General features: G+C 48.1%; 1 protein-coding gene across 3 annotated transcripts in view; it reads left to right on the top strand.

Moving 5' to 3' along the window:
- Positions 1 to 3,116, top strand: part of HTR3A (5-hydroxytryptamine receptor 3A) — a 13,374-nt gene extending 10,258 nt beyond the window's left edge. For 2 of the 3 annotated variants that reach the window (XM_006912798.1, XM_006912796.1), the window contains exons 6-9: positions 260 to 420; positions 799 to 1,009; positions 1,112 to 1,333; positions 2,818 to 3,116. In XM_006912798.1, coding sequence (XP_006912860.1) covers positions 260 to 420; positions 799 to 1,009; positions 1,112 to 1,333; positions 2,818 to 3,116 — 893 coding nt within the window. Of the gene's footprint in view, positions 1 to 259; positions 421 to 798; positions 1,334 to 2,817 lie in introns of all 3 variants that reach the window. The other variant, XM_006912797.1, reaches the window with a different exon arrangement.
- Positions 3,117 to 18,301: the final 15,185 nt, after the last annotated feature.

Genomic DNA, 18,301 nt, shown 5'->3' with positions numbered 1-18,301 from the left:
TCTAACAACCGCTTTCTCCGGTTCTTTGCATTTTGCTGTGTGCTTTCATTCAAGACTCCACTTCCCTCACTACAGCTCCACTGTCTGGATGTGTCAGTTTGCACCATCACCTCATTTTCTAGCTGAGGAAACTGAGGCTGGAGATTAAGAGCTGAGAGAGCTAAATTGCGTGGGTGTGGCCACGCGCGCCTCACTGCCGCAAGGTCTGGCACGGTCCTGGCACTAGACTCCAGAGCCGTCTTGTTTTCTTCTCTCTCAGTCCAGGACATCAACATCTCTCTGTGGCGCTCGCCGGAAAAGGTGAAGTTTGACAAGAGCATCTTCATGAACCAGGGCGAGTGGGAGCTTCTGGGGGTGCTGACCCAGTTTCGAGAGTTCAGTATGGAAAGCAGCGACTGCTATGCAGAAATGAAGTTCTACGTGAGTGGGACAGGGAGCGGATGTGGGTAAAACGAATAGAACTACTAGGCCATCACACCCAGGCAGACATGAGGAGGCATCTGGGGAAGAACCTCCATGCCCTTTGCCCAACTCCAGGGTCATGCTCATCCCCTGGAACTTCCACAAAGTAGATGTGGAAACAACTGCTGTCCCTCACTTAACCTGATCAGCCACAAGCTCGGATCCAGAGGTGGAATGAGGGGGGTCTGTCCTTTTCCTTCTCTGGAAATTTTCCTTCTCTGGAGCGCTACAAATTGAAAGCTCCACAAAGCAAGGGGGGCATGGATGGGGTGGTGGTTTCTGGGTGCAGGACATGTCTGCCCCAGTCTTCCTCCAGAACACCTCTCGTGGTCCCAGGTGGTCATCCGCCGGAGGCCCCTATTCTATGTGGTCAGCCTGCTGCTGCCCAGTATCTTCCTCATGGTCATGGACATCGTGGGCTTCTACCTGCCCCCAGACAGTGGCGAGAGAGTCTCCTTTAAGATCACCCTCCTCCTGGGCTACTCCGTCTTCCTGATCATTGTATCCGACACGCTGCCAGCCACTGCCATCGGCACTCCCCTCATTGGTAAGGCTCGCTCCTGGGGAAGAGCTCGGTGTGGTCTGGCTGAGGCCCCTTTCACCTCCCGTCTCTGTCATCCCTCCTCCCTGCCTTGTGCTGGGTGTACAGGCATCTACTTTGTTGTGTGCATGGCTCTGCTGGTGATAAGCTTGGCTGAGACCATCCTCATCGTGCGACTGGTACACAAGCAAGACCTGCAACAGCCCGTGCCTGCCTGGCTGCGGCGCCTCATTCTCGAGAGAGTCGCCCTGCTGCTTTGCCTAGGGGAGCAGTCAACCTCCCACAGGTGCCCAGCCACCTCCCAATCCACCAAGACCGATGACTGCTCAGGTAAGAGGCAGAGGGTCCCTGCATCTTGACGCAGGGGCATGGTGGGGAGTCTCTGGGGGGTGTGCCATGCCAGAGAGCCTTGGGTGCTATCCTGCACGTGGCACCCCATGCCTGGCCCCACTGGGAGGGAGCAGACTTCAGCCCAAAGTGTCAATCTTCCACATGCTCTCATCAGCTCAGGTGTGGACAGAGAGGGGGTAGGAGTCCCACAGGGGGAGCGTGTCAGGAACTGAGACCTCTGGGCTGAGAGTGGCCTCTCTTAAAGATGGAACTAAAACTGGGTCAAATGGATGCCCCTAAGGCAGTTAGTCATCTGACTCCTTGCCGAAGTTAGTACTGCAGCCAGGATTCCTAAAACTCTCTAATTCTAATCAGCTCAAAGACCAGGTCCCTTAGAATTTTAAATACCTATGAGCAGAGAAGAGAGACAGGGGGCAGAGGGACACTAACTGTGGAGCTCACGCCTCCTGAGGAGTTGTTACAGCCACGATTTGGTGGTGGGCGTGGTGGTTGGTTTGTTGGTTTATTTGCTGAGCACTTTGGGCCAGGCATGTGCAGAGCTTTTCCTGTGCATTGTCACAGGTAATCCTCATGACAACCCAAAGGATTCTCATTCTCATTGAAAAAAAAAAAAGGTACGGAGGCCAAATAGCTTGCCCAAAATCACAGAGCCAGGCACTGGTGAAATTGTGATTTCACTCCAGGCCCATTTGACTCCGAGCTGGTGTTTTAAACCACTCCACCCCACTCCACTCCTTTTTGTCCTCCCTTTTGTCTAGGATCAGGCCTTTTACAGAAGATGTTTAGTTAACCTAAGACCATATGATCATGAGCTAATGAGCTAGGGCACCAGCCTATGGCTAATTTCACTGCTCGCCTGGGGAAGAAAGCCATATCTGAAGGTGTGTTTTCTGGTGCAGGAAGACTCGGAGTCACAGAGAGGAGGGCAGTGAGGCAATATGACATAGTGGAGAGAGCAGTGGATTTAAAGTCCACGTACCTGGGCCTTGGTGGCCTCACTGTTAAATGACGCACCAGCAGTATGACCACGGGCTAGTCATTAAACCTCTGAGTTTTAGCACCTTCATGTAAAAAGTGTGGACAATAATCACCCCTACCCTGCTCTTTCCTAAGGCTGTTGTGAGGCTCAAGTGAAATAATGGACATCGAATTGCTAGGGAAAGCCATGAATTTTTTTAAAAAGTTCATGGGAGGGACAAACACCAAATTCGTGATCTTGGTGACCTGGGGAGGGGACCACGGATGTGACTAAGAAGGGGTATACGGGAATCTTTAATTATGTTGGCTTTCCTTATTTGCTTAAGTCGGAGGGTAGGTTTGCAAATATGTAAGTTATTCCGGATACTCTTTATGTCTGAAATCGTTATAACGAAAATTTCTGCAGGCCAAAGAAACATAAGGGGCAGTGTTCAGGCCCTTTGGCTGGGGCTCCCTCCCTTGCCAATGCTCTGCCCTTCTTGCAGACATGGAAAACCACTGCAGCCATCTGGGAGCACGCGGGGACTTGGACAAGACCCCAAAGGGTAGAAGCGGCCCACCCCCACCACCTCGGGAGGCGTCCCTGGCAGTGCACGGGCTGCTGCAGGAGCTGGCCTCCATGAGGCACTTCCTGGAGAAACAGGAGGAGAGCAGAGAGGTGGCCCGGGACTGGCTGCGTGTGGGCACCATGCTGGACGGGCTGCTGTTTCGCATCTACCTGCTGGCGGTGCTGGCCTACGGAGTCACCCTGGTCACGCTCTGGTCCATCTGGCAGTATTCCTAAGGGGCACAGCCCAGCAGGGGGCGGGCGCTGGGTAGGATGGGGATAGGGGAATTTCAGGGTCCAGGGCATGACAGGGACATTCTCAAGACACATATACAGTTCCATCCATCCCTGTTTTGAATGCCAATTCATCTCTGCAGTACCAAAGCAGAGCCTTCACCCTTCCGCCCAAAACTTGGTGTTCAAGACACTTACATCCTCCCCCCACCCCACCTGCCCACTATGGCTTTAAAACACGTTGTGTTAGAGCAAGAGAAGCCCATGCATCCCCTAATTTTACTCTCTATATCTATGCATCAAGCCTCTGTTTCCCCAGGGGCGCCTCCCTGAATAAGGCACTTTGGAATTCTGCTCACCTCCTTCAGCCTTGCTTTTAGATTGAAGACAAATCAGCTCTCTGCTGCACGGGCCTGATAACTCTGCATTAGGTTTATCCAACACTATCCGTCTTCGCCTCACCTATGACCACTTCCCTGAACTTCCCTGAATGATTCATCAGATGGTGGGGTGGGAAGGGTAATAAAATGCGATGAAGCCCTAAACTCTCTTCTTGACCATTTGTCAGCAGCTGGGCGGGTGGAAGAAGTTTAAATTTGGGGGAAGTATCTGTGGTTTGTTGTTTGGTGCTTCCTGCCCACAAGGAATTGGGCAGTGACCAAATGGTGGCTGTTATAAAGAAACACGAGGAGGTGGGATTTAAGGTGGGAGGGTCAGGACCATGAACACTTAGCAATGGAGAAGTGGGGAGTGGGTTGCTCAGTTCTGTGACCTCTAGAAAGATGACAGAAGGATCCACACAGTCCTGTTATCATCTTCGGCTCAAGGTCTCTAGGTGAAGCTGGGAGCAAGCTCTCTCCCTGCAAAAGGAGCCTGGAATGGAGACAAGAGCATCAGCACCACGGCCAGCACCAGCTGGTGTGGGGTTTGAAAGAGAATGCTAAGGCTCGAGTTTTTAATCTCCTTTGGGAACTCTCAGCACTGGCCCTTGGTACAGCCACAGCAAGCAGGACCATGAGGGAGGCAGAGTCGGGGACGTGGTCTTCGATCTTACCTCTCGTATCCTGGCCTCCTCTCCCAGACATCAGGGTTTAAGATATGTTGAGGAGCACCCCAGCTCTATTACTCCATCCACCTCACAAGCATCCAGAGGAAAAGAATGCAGAACCCACCAAAAGTAATGGTATTAGTGTCCTCTATGTTGGCCTGAAGCTTTCTCTGGTTCTCTCTTTCTCATTCTAGCCTTATCCCTCTCCCTGTCTTGGGCTGCCTCTCGCTCGGAGGAAGGCACGTGGACAGAGACTGGACACTGCCAGGCTGAAGGGAAAGGACCTAAAAGAAATGTCTGGAATGATTTGTTCCAGGCTGGCCAGTTATAGGGGATTCGGTGTGGAATATCTAAAGTAATACCTTCCCTTGTCCCCAAACTCTGCATTCTAGTTCGTAGACAGTCTTGAAGGATAGAGGGCAGAACCTTGGGCCCTTGGGAGCTCCATGTCTGAAGGACCCTAGAGACCGAGGAAGGGACTTCTCTGGTTTAGCTTCTCTCAGCTTCTTCTCACCCCAGGTTCTCCAGCATGCAAGAAGAACTCATTAAACATTGTCTAACCAGCTGCTGGTTCCTAAGGTAAACTGATGAGGTTTCATCTGCTACTTCTATCCCAGACATATGTACTTTTGATATTAGTTCAGGATTTTATATTTATCTTTGTTTTGTTGGTGGGTAGGTATCAGGGTCTCCCAGCAAAATGCAGGAGATCGTGGGGTTGCGGAGTGGCCCCCATTTGCAATTGTTGCTTCCTACTGAGTAGAGATTGTTCAATCTGACACTCTTAGGATGGGCCCTGCAGCTCACACTTTGGAATCTGGTCCTGGCATCCAAAGCTGTCCCACTCCACTTGACCTTGCTGGGCCAGTTGTGCTACTCAGTGATTCTCATGTCTCAGACCAGAGAAAGAGGAAGTTGGACAGTCTGGCACTGTTGATGCACTACTGGTCAGTTAAGTGGGTGGCTATTGACAAAGTGTCCAACCAGAGAGCTAGTAAGACACTAATCAACCTATTGATTCCTCATCTCCCTCTCCCCACCCTTTCCCCACAATCAATGGGGCAACAGAGCCCAGCACTGAGGCTGCCAATTAACCACCTCGAGAACGAGCCGCCACGTGTAACATCTTCTGCTCCACTAGCCATGCCCAATCAGTTCATCGATCCCCGTCTAGGCCGTGCTGCCCAGGGATGGGAAACTGAGGCCAGGGCCAGAGAATCCCCAGTGTAGTAACTCCTGTCGTCAGTATTGACCTTGGTCATCTATGAAGGAGACCTTTACCCTGCCTGGGATATGAGAAGACCCAGAACCTCCCTCCTGTCTGTTACATTTCCCCGAATCTGCTTCCTTTCCTCCTCCTGCCACTTTAGCTCATTTCCTCTCCTTCTTTCCTAAACAGAGAGAGGAAATCAGAAACCAACCATGTTTTTCTCAGCGGTTCTCAGAAGCTTGCCCGTTCTCTTTCTCATCTCTTTTCCTCTCTATTACCTACGAATACTCCCACTTCTCACCTCCTTTTGCCATCCACCCTGCTTTCCAAAACCTGTCACTTCCACTCAGCAGATCCCATAAAGGTCTCAAAAGTGCTCCAAGCTGTGGAGCCTGCTGCTGGCATCGCAAGAGACGGCCTTTCTACTGGACAGTGGCAACTCATGCTCAGCGACCTCAGGGCCCACTGCAGGAGTGGACATTCTGTGGCTTTCCGGATGGTCCAGGGAGAGTAGCTGAGCCCAGTCAGGAGGTGGGCTTGGGGAGATTTCCCTGAAAGGATAAGAGGGAGGACAAGTTGCCCGGTGGGGTGAAGGAAGGGGAGGGAGAGCATGAGAAGAGGTGTGGTTCAGCATTTCCCAGCCAGATTCTCCTCCCTCCCCCATTTCCCCCAGCCTCTGAATCAATACATTTTGAATCTAATCTAATAACAGAGATTTAACGAGGGGATAATGCGTGTGCAGCGGCCAGGCGCTTTGTCTCTTCTTTCATGCAGCAGCTGGGGCCCATTATCCCGGGACAATGCCCCATGCTAATCACTCCTCTCTCCTCCTGAGTGTTGGGGAGGGGCGGTGGGCCAGAGAGGGCAGCTCCTTCCCTGATTGGAGGGGAGTGGAGGGGTAGCATGGGGGGGAAGAAGTCGAGAAGGGTCTGGACAGGCCCCACGCAATTGTCTTGACCTGACACCAACTCATCGGCCTTCTCCCCAGGCAGAGTTGGGAGCCCCTAACAGTGCACACAAACAGCAGATAATTACCTATCAGCTGCAGCAGCAGTGGCTCAGAGTTGGGTGGGTTTTGTCGCCCTTTTTTTTCTTTCCTTTAACTTGGTCCTCTATAATTTAAGCTTTCCCATTAAGGCCTGTGATTGGCCAGCCATGACTGCCATGGTTAGAGAATTAAACCCTGATTTTAGAGACCAAGAATACCCCTTTCTGAAACAGAAGGCTGCTCCACATCCTCTTTCTCTTCTATCCGGGACTGACAAGAAAAAAAATTCTGAGATGTTCTAAATTAAAATTACAGCAGCCAGAGAGTGAGAGAGACAGAACAGTTAGCCCGTTACTAGCCTTGAGCCAGCTCTGACAAAAGACCGCTTGCACTCCTGAGAGCACGCTGGAACTTCAAACTAATGCCCTGGTGGCCATTTCCACGGTTATTCTAAAAAGAGAATAGCCGGGCACCCTGGAGCTCTAGGAGCCTCTGCTTCTGATTCACACGTGAGCTTTCCGGACTTGCCCACAACCTATCCGAGGACACAAACACCTCTTCCTCGGACTCTGAGCCTCCTCAAAACTGCCCAGTTCAGCTTCTCCAGTCCCCTTAGCCTGTCGCTAACGTAAATCTTACATCTTTCTTCCTCCTCCCCCATTGATGTATGAAATCACTTGTGAAACTCTGTGACAATGGACATGTCTTTCCTACCCAGCCGTGCTGCTGTGGTTCAGACTCCAGGCACCAAGACGGAGCTGGCTTCTCTCTTTCTTTCTTTCTTTCTTTTTTCCCTGGCAATGGCCTAATAAACCCCTTCTTTTAAAAAGACGTTCAGCCATGGAAGTCACATTTTTTTGTTTAACAGACCTTATAAATGGGCTTGACCTGCAGGAGGAGGCGTGGAGGTTAGACCATAGGAAGAACTTCCTGATAATCATGAATTAGATTGGAAGTCTGAAGGGTCAGGCATGGAATCTCATTTCCTAGAAGCCTTTGAAGCAAGGCTTTTGTCTAGGTTAGAAAGGGCAGGCAGCCCAGGGAGGAGAGAAGCCCTGCCTTAGTTTCCACTATCAGACCCCATCTGGGAAGGAGCCCAGAACTACGACTCCTGAAGCCTGGCCACTCTCAATCCTTTTTGCAACACATTTATTGGGGACAATATAAGAGTAGGCTATGCAAAATTTGAATTTTGGTCCCGTCACGTAGTAGCTGTCATGCCTTGGACAAATACTAACTCTTCTGTGCCTTGATCCTCTCATCTGTCAAATGGGTATCATACCAGTTCCTGGCTCATGGGTGTTACGGGGCATCATATTCCCAGTTGGGCCAACAGCCCAGGGAAATCATAAGGCCAGAGTAGAGAGACGTACAGTGGCCTGTCAGTCCTTCCTCAGTCTGCTCATATCACATTCTGAATGGAGAGAGTAGAGGAAAGGCCTTTATCCTTCCTGTCCCCTTCTCAGAGCTGGGCAGGACAAAGTGAGCTGGCTATTCAACATAAGACCAGTGTGTGTGCGGCGGGGGTGTGGGGAGGGGAGCGGGGGGAGGAGGTTAGTTTCTGTCCCCACCAGGCTGGATCCAGATCCTCTGTGTCCCATACCTTCGACTCTCTTTTTCTCCCATTGCTATCCCTCATCCCACCCCTGCGTGTTCCCAGTTCTTTCGCACAGAGTTCTTCCCTAAAACCACAAATTTGAGTCCCTGCTCTGGGAAAGTGTATAGATACGGTGCGAACTGGGTGGTCTATCCTTACCCTAGGTGGGTCTCTCCTATTCAATTCCACCCCCTGTGTCTGGAAAGAGAACTAAACTCTTAGTGTCTTATCTTTGGCCGAGCACGGCCACAACTCTGTCCTTCTAATCCATGTCCACAAGGTGGCAGCAAAGTCCAGAAGTTCTATGGAGGGGACCTTTATGAAATATTTTATTGCCCCCTTCGCTCTGCAAATGCCCCCATCCCTCTCTTGGGGTCTCCGAAGACCCCTTCCTTCAAGGCCAGCTCTCTCCTTTAGGACAGCACTAAGGATCATCATCAAGAGTGCTTGGTGCCCTGTTCCCGCACTCTGGGCAGAGCTGGCTCACTGCCCCCTCTCCTTATCACACAGCTGTGCTCACACTGATCCCTGAGTAACAGCCCCTCTTGCTCATGCGCTCAGGCCTGAACCCCTCATCTAGCCAAACATTTAGTTGCTTTTCCATTTTTTGCTTATGCAATGAAGATATTAATGCATGATGGTAAAGAAGCGGTTTTACCTAAAACTCACACATATACGAGCCCATGAGGGATTCTCCGCCTTTCACTTCTGCCCATGTCTCTAGAGCCCCAACTCCAGATCACCCCACACTGCTCTGAGGAGGTTCTCAATGGTCCTGCGAAAAGGAGGTGAGAGTAAGGTGATACCCAGAGCAGGAGCTGAGGAGGGGGGACAGCGGGCAGTCGTTAGAAAGGGATGGAGGGACACTGGGAGATACTCATCCAAGGGCTCCAGGGTAAGGACTAAAGAGGTGAAATTGCTCTCAAATAGGGTTATTGACATGATTTCTTTACCTATTCCAGGGCAATGCCCATAACTTTGCTGATGCCACATGCTAGCTGTGCGTATTAGTTTCTGGCTGCTGCTGTAACAAATTACAATTTGAAACACAGATTTATTATCTTGAAGTTCTGGAGGTCGGAAGTCCAAAGCAGATCGGTGGGGTCTGTGTCGTTTCTGGAAGCTCTGGGAGAATCTTTCCTTGCCTTTTCCAGATTCTAGGGCTCCCTGTATTCCTTGGCCCATGGCCCCTTCTCCCATCTCCAGAATCAGGAGTGTGTGATATCTTCAGATTTCTCTGCTTCATCACATCTCCTTCTCTGACTCTTCTACTTCCCTCTTTCTTTTATAAAGACCTTTTTGATTACAATGGGCTCACCTAGATCATCAGAATAATGTCCCCATCTCAAGATCCTTAAACTAGTTACATTTATAAAGTCCCTTTTACTTTGTAATGAAACATAATCTGGGGTTCCAGGATTAGGAAGTGGATATCTTTGAGGAGTCCATCATTTTGTCTACCACTCTGTGAGATTTGGGGCAAGTTGCTTAATTTCTCTGTGCCCCAGTTTCCTCATCTGTAAAATAGATACCTACTTTACAGGAATGGTATGAGGATTAAAAGAGGTAACGTAAGTAAAGGGTCTAGCACAAAGTAAATGCTTGATAACTTTTACTATGGTTTTATTATTGGTCCTATGTATAAATCTAGAGGTTTCCTGCCCAGGTTCATGCACAGAAAAATTGAGGTGTCCATCTCAGACCCATTTAATTAGTACTATATAAGAAATAATACTTTCTAATAGGCAGCATTCATTTGAGCAATAATGTTAGGGTGATGAATACTGAGCTACTTGATAACTTTAAGAGACAAGGATATGAAAGCAGAAGCCTAGAGGTAACGAGTCCAGGACCTCAGCCTGGCGAGAGATAGCCTGTCTCTCCCATCCCTCCCCCACACCCGGGGGGCTGCTTGTTTTCCTCAGGGAGAAGTGCTTGACAGTGGTAAGGCCTTCTTCAGGCAAGAGGTATTAACACAGAAGGGGATGCAGAATCTCTTCCCTCAGAAGCCCTCAACAGAGATACCTCCCCCTTCTCTAGATCCACCCATTTTGTCTGAGAAAGTAGTCCAGGCTGGCGGGGGACAGGGTAACCTCTAGAGGACCTTCCCAGCGTAAGGTCCAGGAAATCCTGCTTTTCCATCGAGGTGACACTTAATCGTGGAGTAAGGCGCCAGCTCTGCGCTCTATCTTTTTCTCTTGGCCGACATATCCATCCCCCTGCCTTCTCACCCAAGGACTCATTGTTCTGGTTCTTGCTAGTGAAACTCCAATCTACCTGCCATATGGGGTTGTCATTGGGCTTAAAATGCACACTAAGGGGTTCGTTCCTCAAAAGTCTTCTGAAGATGAGTAGTGCTCTTCCTACGACGTTAGCCTCATCCGGTGTGTGTGTCTTTTTAACACCCTCCCAATTTCTTTACTCCCAATACAATTGTTAATTCACTTCTTTATCATCAGGTGATTTATTTAGCATTTGTTCTGGCTCTCAGCCTGTAAGTTCCCAAAGGCAGGTATTTCTCGTCTTATTCACCACTCACACAGTGCCTGACACTTAGTCCATGCTTTGCATTTAGTGAGCGACTCAGTGAATAAATGGGGTTGGGAAAAGTGGCATCTACCACATAGGGAAGAACCTATCTGAGACTCCTTCTCTAAGCTTCTCTTCAGCTCTCACTGACACTGCCTGTTTCCATGGGGAGCAGGGAGTGAGGCATAAAAGAGAGACTGAGGGCCCTGGGTAATGCGGGGGTCAGCGCTTGTGGAAGCTGGGTGGAAATCTAGGGGGTCACTGTAGAAGCTGGGTGGGGAATCTGAGGGGGCCTTCAGGAGGCTGAATGGCCATTGAAGCCCCTGATGTCACTTCCTCAGTGAACCATTTCTGAAACCCTTTAAGAGAATGAATCACTTTCCCCCAGAACTTCCACATTGTACCATAGCTGTTTGGGGGCTGAATCTGCCAAATTCGTGAGCTCCACAGCAGGGACTGACAGTTTCTTACTCAGCTCTGTGTCTCCAGGGCCAGACGCGTGCCTGGCATAGATGCGTCTGGCATAGGGCGAGGCTTGTTATTCGTGGAATGAAGGGGGTGGTGGTGTGGATTCTATGTGAGTCCCTTTCCGCTGGGACGATCATATGATTTATCATCCAGATCAGAGCATTTCTGTCCTGGGAATGAGGGCCACTATTAATAACTGCTCACAGACAACATGCTGTACCGTGGGGCTGTCCCAGGCAAGCAGGGTGTATGTATGGCCACCCTACCTCTTCGGGGTTTCCCTGGCCCCTTCCATGGCTGAGTGCCTGCCCTTGCCAGTCAGGCCAAGAGTGCTTCTGCCCCCACAGACTCTAGAGTCAAGAGATCTCGGGCAGGGGGAGGGGCGGAGAGCCTCAGTGCTGCCCTTTGTCCACTGTAGGGTCATGGTTTTCCTCCTGAGCGTCACCTCAGAGGTCAGAAGGATTTCCTGTGGGGTCGCAGGTCAAAAGCCGCATGGCCTCAGCAGAACTACATGGAGTCCCAGCTCAGCCTCTGCCCTCCGGCCCCCAGGAAGAAGGATGAACTGATTCTGGAGCAGGAAGCAGCCCTGGGCAGGCTGAGGACCCCCACCCCAACCCTCAGGACAGGTCACTGGTGACCCCCTCCAGTGGGAGATGGTTGATGGGCAGAGTGCAGTGTGGAGGGGTCGCTGCTGGCAGAGGGCATGTGCCCCCATGGCATTGAAATTTGGCTAAACTAGACTGGATTAACAAGAAATTCCTAGATAAGCCATTGCCTTTGCATTAATAATCCCTTTTGTGGAGGAGGAAACCCGCACTCCCCTCTGCAGAGTAAAGAGAATGTGCCGTTGTGTTTCTAAGGGGGAAATGGATTTGGGTCTCTCCCCAGCTTCCTGACCGCTCCCTGGGGGTTCCTGGGAGTTTCAGAGTAGAACAGAAATCCTTGGGGCCAGACCATATCTAAGCAGCAGCCACCCTAAGGGGACTGATATCAGAGATGGTGGTAAATGGGGGTGGGGCACGAGGTCCAACCTGAACTGTGGTGTATGATGGGATTTGGGATCCCCCTCGCCGTCCCCTGCAGGCCTCTGGACCCCGGGCTTAACAGAGCTGCTGCGTCAGGCTGCACAGGTTGTGCAGGGTGCAGCCTCCATGGGAACGGAGCCCCAGAGGTGTGCTGCTCAGGAAGCTCTGACCAAGAGCCTTTACACGTGTTAGTTCCTCAAGTTCCTAGTCAACCTCCAAGGTCCAGCTTTGTTTCCTCTCGTCTTAGAGTTCCTAATACATCCTTCTCTATGCATCATACCCACACACGCCTCTGTTCTACAGCTCACTGCACAGAACTGCGAGGATCAGTTTAACTGTCCGTCTTCTCCACTAATCTCAGCCTTCATCCTCTGCCCTGCCATCCTCCTCCTCCTGTGCCTGGAACGTGGAGATGCTGAATAAACAATGCTGACTGAGTACCGGAGGTGGAGGGACCGGGGTGATCATCGTGCACTCTTTCATTGTAAAGAAGTTGCTGTGGCCCGGGGAGGGGAAATGACTTGTTCACAATCGCTCAAGGGCTTTGTAGCAGTGAATGGGAATATCTAGGTGGGCTTGGGCAGCGACCACCCCCTCGGGGCTGGGGTCAGGGCAGGCTCGTAGGAATAACTGGTCCCCATTCGAGAACACTTGGGAACTGGGGCCCAAACCCTCTTTCCTCCTTTCCTATCTTCTTCTCTTCTCCCTTCTCTCACTTTCCATGTACATTTTTAAGGTTATTTTGACTCTCACTGCTGTAATAAGAACCCAGCAATTAACTATTATAAGGCTGTTTTACAATCATGTAGAAGCCCCTTTTATCCACTTTGCTTTAAATGGTTATATCTTTTATCCCTAGTTTTCAGGAATATAAAACTTTACAGCGTTTGCTGCAAACCTTCATACTTTACAGTTTATTGCTCCCTCTGCAGATATATCTTTCACATAAATAAGACTTTCATCTGTACAGTACTGGGCTTGGGCCACTGTGGCTCTCCGCAATTTCATCAGTGAAACTTGGCCTTGGACACAAGGTGATTGACACAGAGCCATTGGCCTTGTTGGCCAGCCTCGGTCCCTTGTCCTCTGATCAGGGCTAGACAGGCAGCCCTGCCACAAAGAAGGAGAAGGGAGATGTGATGGGGAATCCCAGAGGGGGTGGTCCCCACTCACCTGGTGCCTGGCCTGAGGTGGGGGCCCCTGCAGACACCAGCCAAGGGCGTCCTGGCTTCTCCATTCTCGGGCAGGGAAATCTTCCCTGAAAGTAGCTAAGGAGCAGCAGCAGTAAGCTCGGCCAGAGTTCCCTGAGGCATTGCTGGAGCAGAGCACAAGCCAAGCTCCTGGGCAGCCACTGCCCTGACCTTCCTGAGGCACTAGCCTGAGGGCCTCTCTGAGCAGAGGCTCCTTCCAGAGCAGCCATGGTAGCAAGGAGGACCACACAGGCAATTCTGTCCCCAAGTGAATTCTCCAAGTCTGAACTGATTTTCTGATTTTTTAATCTGGAGTGTTTGGATCAAATGCAAAAATAGATGGCACTCCAGTGGGTGGCCATGAGAATGCACCACCCCTGGACTGCCAACTACGCTGAGGGTAATTGGTCAAGAGCTCCAGCTGCCGCTCTTGCCTATGGCAGCACTTATGCTGAGGCCATGCCTCCCATGGGCTGCTTGTGGCCAGTGGCTGAGTATGGCAGGGATGCTGAGAGAGGCCCACTTCTGGGAGACAGAGGACTCCTCTGGTGACCGACTGGCTGGAGGACTCCCCAGCAGCCTTGCCGAGCCTTTCTTACATTGCATGGCAGTCTAGGGAGATTCTACCCAACCTTCCTTCACTCTCTCCTTCACTGGAATCAGACTTGTAGAGCAATCTGATAGGTCTCCCCACACTGGATCCCTCTCCGTCTTTCCCTCACAGGGATTTCCCCTGATAAAATCCTTGCACATTTAATCCCATATTGGCATCTGATTCTCAGAGGGCAAGGAATAGCACATTTCTCATTTACACAAGGAGAGAGAGTTATACACATCAGTGTCATAGAAGGAAATTCTGTGCCTACATGTTATTTACATAGATAGCTGGTAGAAAGAAAGTAGACAGGTAGAATAGATGTGTATATGTTTACAGGCAACGCTAGAAGGAAATCTATATGTATCTCTCAGTATAACATTTTTAGGAGGGTATAAGATCACTAAAATGTACTTTTAAAAAAAGACTTTATTATCTTAGAGCAGTTTTAGATTCACAGCAAAATCAAATGGAAGGTACAGAGATTTCCCACACACCGCCTACCCACCTCCAACACACATAGCCTCTCCCATTATCAACATCCCCCACCAGAGTGTATATTTGCTGTAATCAATGAACCTATGTTGGCACATCATGATCACCCAAAGATTATAGTTTGCATTAAGGTTTACTTGGTGTTGTACATTCTCTGGGTTTGAACAAATGTATAACGACATGTCTCCATCATTACGGTGTCCTACAGAGTAGTTTCACTGTGCTAGAAATCCTCTGTGCTCCACCTGTTCATCCCTTCCCCCACTCCCCGAAAGCCCTGGCAAACACTGATCTTTTTGCTGTCTCCATAGTTTTGCCTTTTCCAGAATATCATCTAGTTGGACTCATAAAGGAAAATATGCTTTTAAAATTGTACTCGTGCAACGCTTGTAATCAATTGCTAACTAGCTGATGATGTTATGTGTAGAGAGAGTAATAGATATGTAGCCATAGTAACAATTACCTTACATACATACACATTTTTATTTATACACAAGATCTCACTTAATTCTCACAATTCCATGAGAGGTGCAATCATTATCTCTATTTCACAGATGTAAAAATGGAGCCAAGAGAGATTTTCCAGTAGCAAGTGGGAGAAACTGGACTTAACTACATATGTACGTGAAGCTAGACCATAGATGTGCATAAATATAAGTAGATAGGAATTGATGGGTATATATACATATCTGAACATATGTGGAGACAGATGTGTGGCTCAGCAAATAGATGAGGATGTGCAAACCTTTCCTCCCCAGTCACAACCACTTGTCTGTAACTCAGGACTCAGGATGTGGCTATGTTTGAACTTGAGCTCAGAACACTGAGTTCTGTCTCAGTATATTTATTTCACTGCTCAGCAGTAATTCAAAACCCACTGCCTCTTGTTATCTATCACCCACTTAGTTATCTGGATTCCAGGAAAACCAGTCCCAGCTCTAGAAACTAGTTCTAGCACTCAGCATCAGTCTCAGACAATGATATATGTAACTCTGTATTTTGTATAACTGTAACCATGTCTCGTTTTCAAAATAAAAGTGCCCTTGCTAAGATCAATAAAGACCTCCTAGTTGTCCAATCCAATGGTTACATTTCAGTGCTCACCTTCCTGGCCCTCTTGGTGACATTAATGGTGCTGACCACTCTTCCCTTGAATGTCTTCTCCACAGCTCCCTTGACATTGCTCCATTCTGATTTCCTTCTTGCCTATCTGGACATACTCCTTCTCAGCCTCTTCCGGGCCGTTCTTTGGCCAGTCTGTAGCAGACACCACTGATTGCTGACCCAGCGGTTTTCTCCCCTTGCTCCTTTCTGATGGAATCCTGACTTTGCTTGGGTATCCTTCCTCCTCTGTGTGGCAGTGCACTTCCCAGGAGTTGGGCCCAGTCGTCCGAGATGAATCCTCATCAGTCTAAACCACTGGTTCTCAAAGTGCGGTCCCAGGACTAGCAGCACCAATCTTACCTGGGAATTCATCAAAAATTCAAATTCTCTGACCTCACTCCAGATCTACTGAACTGAAAGCTCTGGGCATGGAGCCCAGGAACCTGTGTTTCAACAAGCCCTTCAGCTGATCCTAATGCACGTTCAAATTTGAGAGCCACTGGTCCAAGCCAGTTGTGATGAGTGGTCTTGCGTCCCTTCCCTGTGGTAGGATTATGCATGCATATGTAAATAATAAAGTGTTTGCTAATGAGAAATGAGACGAAATCTGCTGGGTCTTGGCAAGTTCTCGTTGCTTCTAAAAGTGATACAAGAAAGAGGTGAACCCTCTTCATCTGATGGATACTGCTGTGCTAGATATGATGCATGGGGCTGCTGCAGCCAGATTTGACCATTGGGAGAGCAGCCTAAAGGCAAGCCAGCTTGTCGAGAATGGCAAAGCATAAAGATGGGAAGGGTCTGTATGGTTGAATTGTGTCCTCTAAAAAGATATGTTGAAGTCCTCACCCTCGCACCTCAGAATGTGACCTTGTTTGGAAATGGTGTCATTGCTGATGTAATTGGTTAAAATAAGGTCACATTGGAGTAGAATGAGCTCTAAATCTGATTGGTGTCTTTATAAGAAGAGGAGGCACACAAAAAGAAGATGGCCATATAATGATGGAGGCAGACACCAGAGTCTCTCTTACAGGTTTTGGAGGGCACATAGCCCTGCTGACAACTTGATTTTGGACTTATAGCTTCCTGAACTGTAAGAAAACACATTTCTATTTTTTAAAACCAGTCGGTGTGTGTGACTTTGTTATGGCAGCCCCAGAAAAGCAATACAGAATCCTTCTGACCTAGTCACCAATGCTGCAGTTACCCTACCTTGAGATCACTTGTTGCATGGAATAACAATTTTTCCTTTTTATTTAATCTAGTTGGGTAGGTTTGTTTTTTGCTTTTGTTTTTGTCTTTGTTTTTAGATTGCAATAGCTTCATAACTGACAACAATTAAGTCTTTACATCCTTCAGGGTCTCTCATTGTCCCTCTTTTCTTCTGAGTTCAAACTCCTTTCTGGGGAGATCTCATCCACTCTCACAGCTTCAAATATTACTCAGTGGGCTCCTAACTCTTAAATCTGAACTCCCAACCCACACTGCATTCCTGAGTTACACATCCGGTATCTATTTGACATCCCTTTTTGGAGATCACACTCAACATGTCAAATTTCAATTCCCCATCAACCTCCCCCTTCAGGCTATACCTTCCCTGTTTGGGGTTTCAACGAATGTCACAACTATTGACTCAGATGCTCAGCTATGACCAGGGTGTCATTCTGCCTTTTCTTCCTATTATCTCTAGTGTGTATCTTCTCTTTACCATTCCTACTTTCACTGAAAGAATGTAAGTCTTCATCATTTTTGCCTGGGCTATTATTGTAACTCTAGCCTTGAACAAGTCTCCATATTTCTGATGATTTAAGATGCATCTTTTAGAGTTTGATAAAATTCAATAGTGGAGTCATTTGGGTATGCAGTTTTCTTTGTGGATAATTTTTTTTTTTATAATTACAGATCCAATTTTTTAAATAGATATAGGATTTTTCCAATTTCTTTTTGTGTTAATTTTGTAAGTTATATTGTCCTAGGAATTTGTCTATTTCATTTAAATTTTCCAATTTATTGGAATAAAGTTTTTTGTTATAACATCTTTGTATTAGTTTCCTAGAGCTGCTATAACAAAATCTCACAAACTGGGTGGCTTAACACAACAGAAATTTATTGTTTCACAGTTCTGGGGGGCTAGAGGTTGGAAATTAAGGTGTCAACAGGGTCATGTTCCTTTTGGGATCTGTAGGGAAGAACCCTTTCTTGCCTCTTTCTCGCTTCTGGTCATCAGTCTTTGGTGTTCCTTGGCTTGTAGCTACATTACTCTAATCTCTGTTTCTGTTGTCACGTGGCCTTCTCACCTGTGTCTGTGTCTTCTCCCCTTCTTATAAGGACACCAGTCATAACGGAGTAGGGCCCATCCTATTGCAGTAAGGCCTTATCCTAACTTGATCACATCTGCAATGATCCTATTTCCAAATAAAGTCACGTTATGAGATACTGGGAGTTAGGTTTTCAATATATCTTTTTTGGGGGACACAATTCAATCTATAATAATCTTATTGTTTGTTATTATCTTATTTTATTTTAATGCATTTATATAAAAATGGTAAAAGCCAAGAAAATCTTGTAAGAAGAATAACAAAATGGGAAGATTTACATTACTGGTTATCAAGACTTTTTACACAATTACGGTAATCAAGGTAGACTAGAATAGGGGAAAGCATAGATAAATATACCAATAAAACAAAACAGAAAGTCAAGAAATAAGCTCAAAAATATATGGATACTTATTTTATAACAAAGATGGCACTACCTAGCAATGGCAAAATGATGGTCCTTTGAAACATTGGATGTCCACAGGGGAAATAAAGAATCTTGACTCGTCCTTCACATTGATCACAAACATCCATTCTAGATGGATGGCAAATCTAAATGTGAAAGGCAGATCAATAAAGCTTTTAAAAGAAAACATAGAATATTTTCATGATCCTATAGTAGTCAAT

The sequence above is a fragment of the Pteropus alecto genome, unplaced genomic scaffold, assembly GCF_000325575.1.
Source record: "Pteropus alecto unplaced genomic scaffold, ASM32557v1 scaffold224, whole genome shotgun sequence".
Taxonomy (NCBI): domain Eukaryota; kingdom Metazoa; phylum Chordata; class Mammalia; order Chiroptera; family Pteropodidae; genus Pteropus; species Pteropus alecto.
Note: the sequence above shows the minus strand (reverse complement) of the source record. Positions and strands in the feature narration are given on the sequence as shown.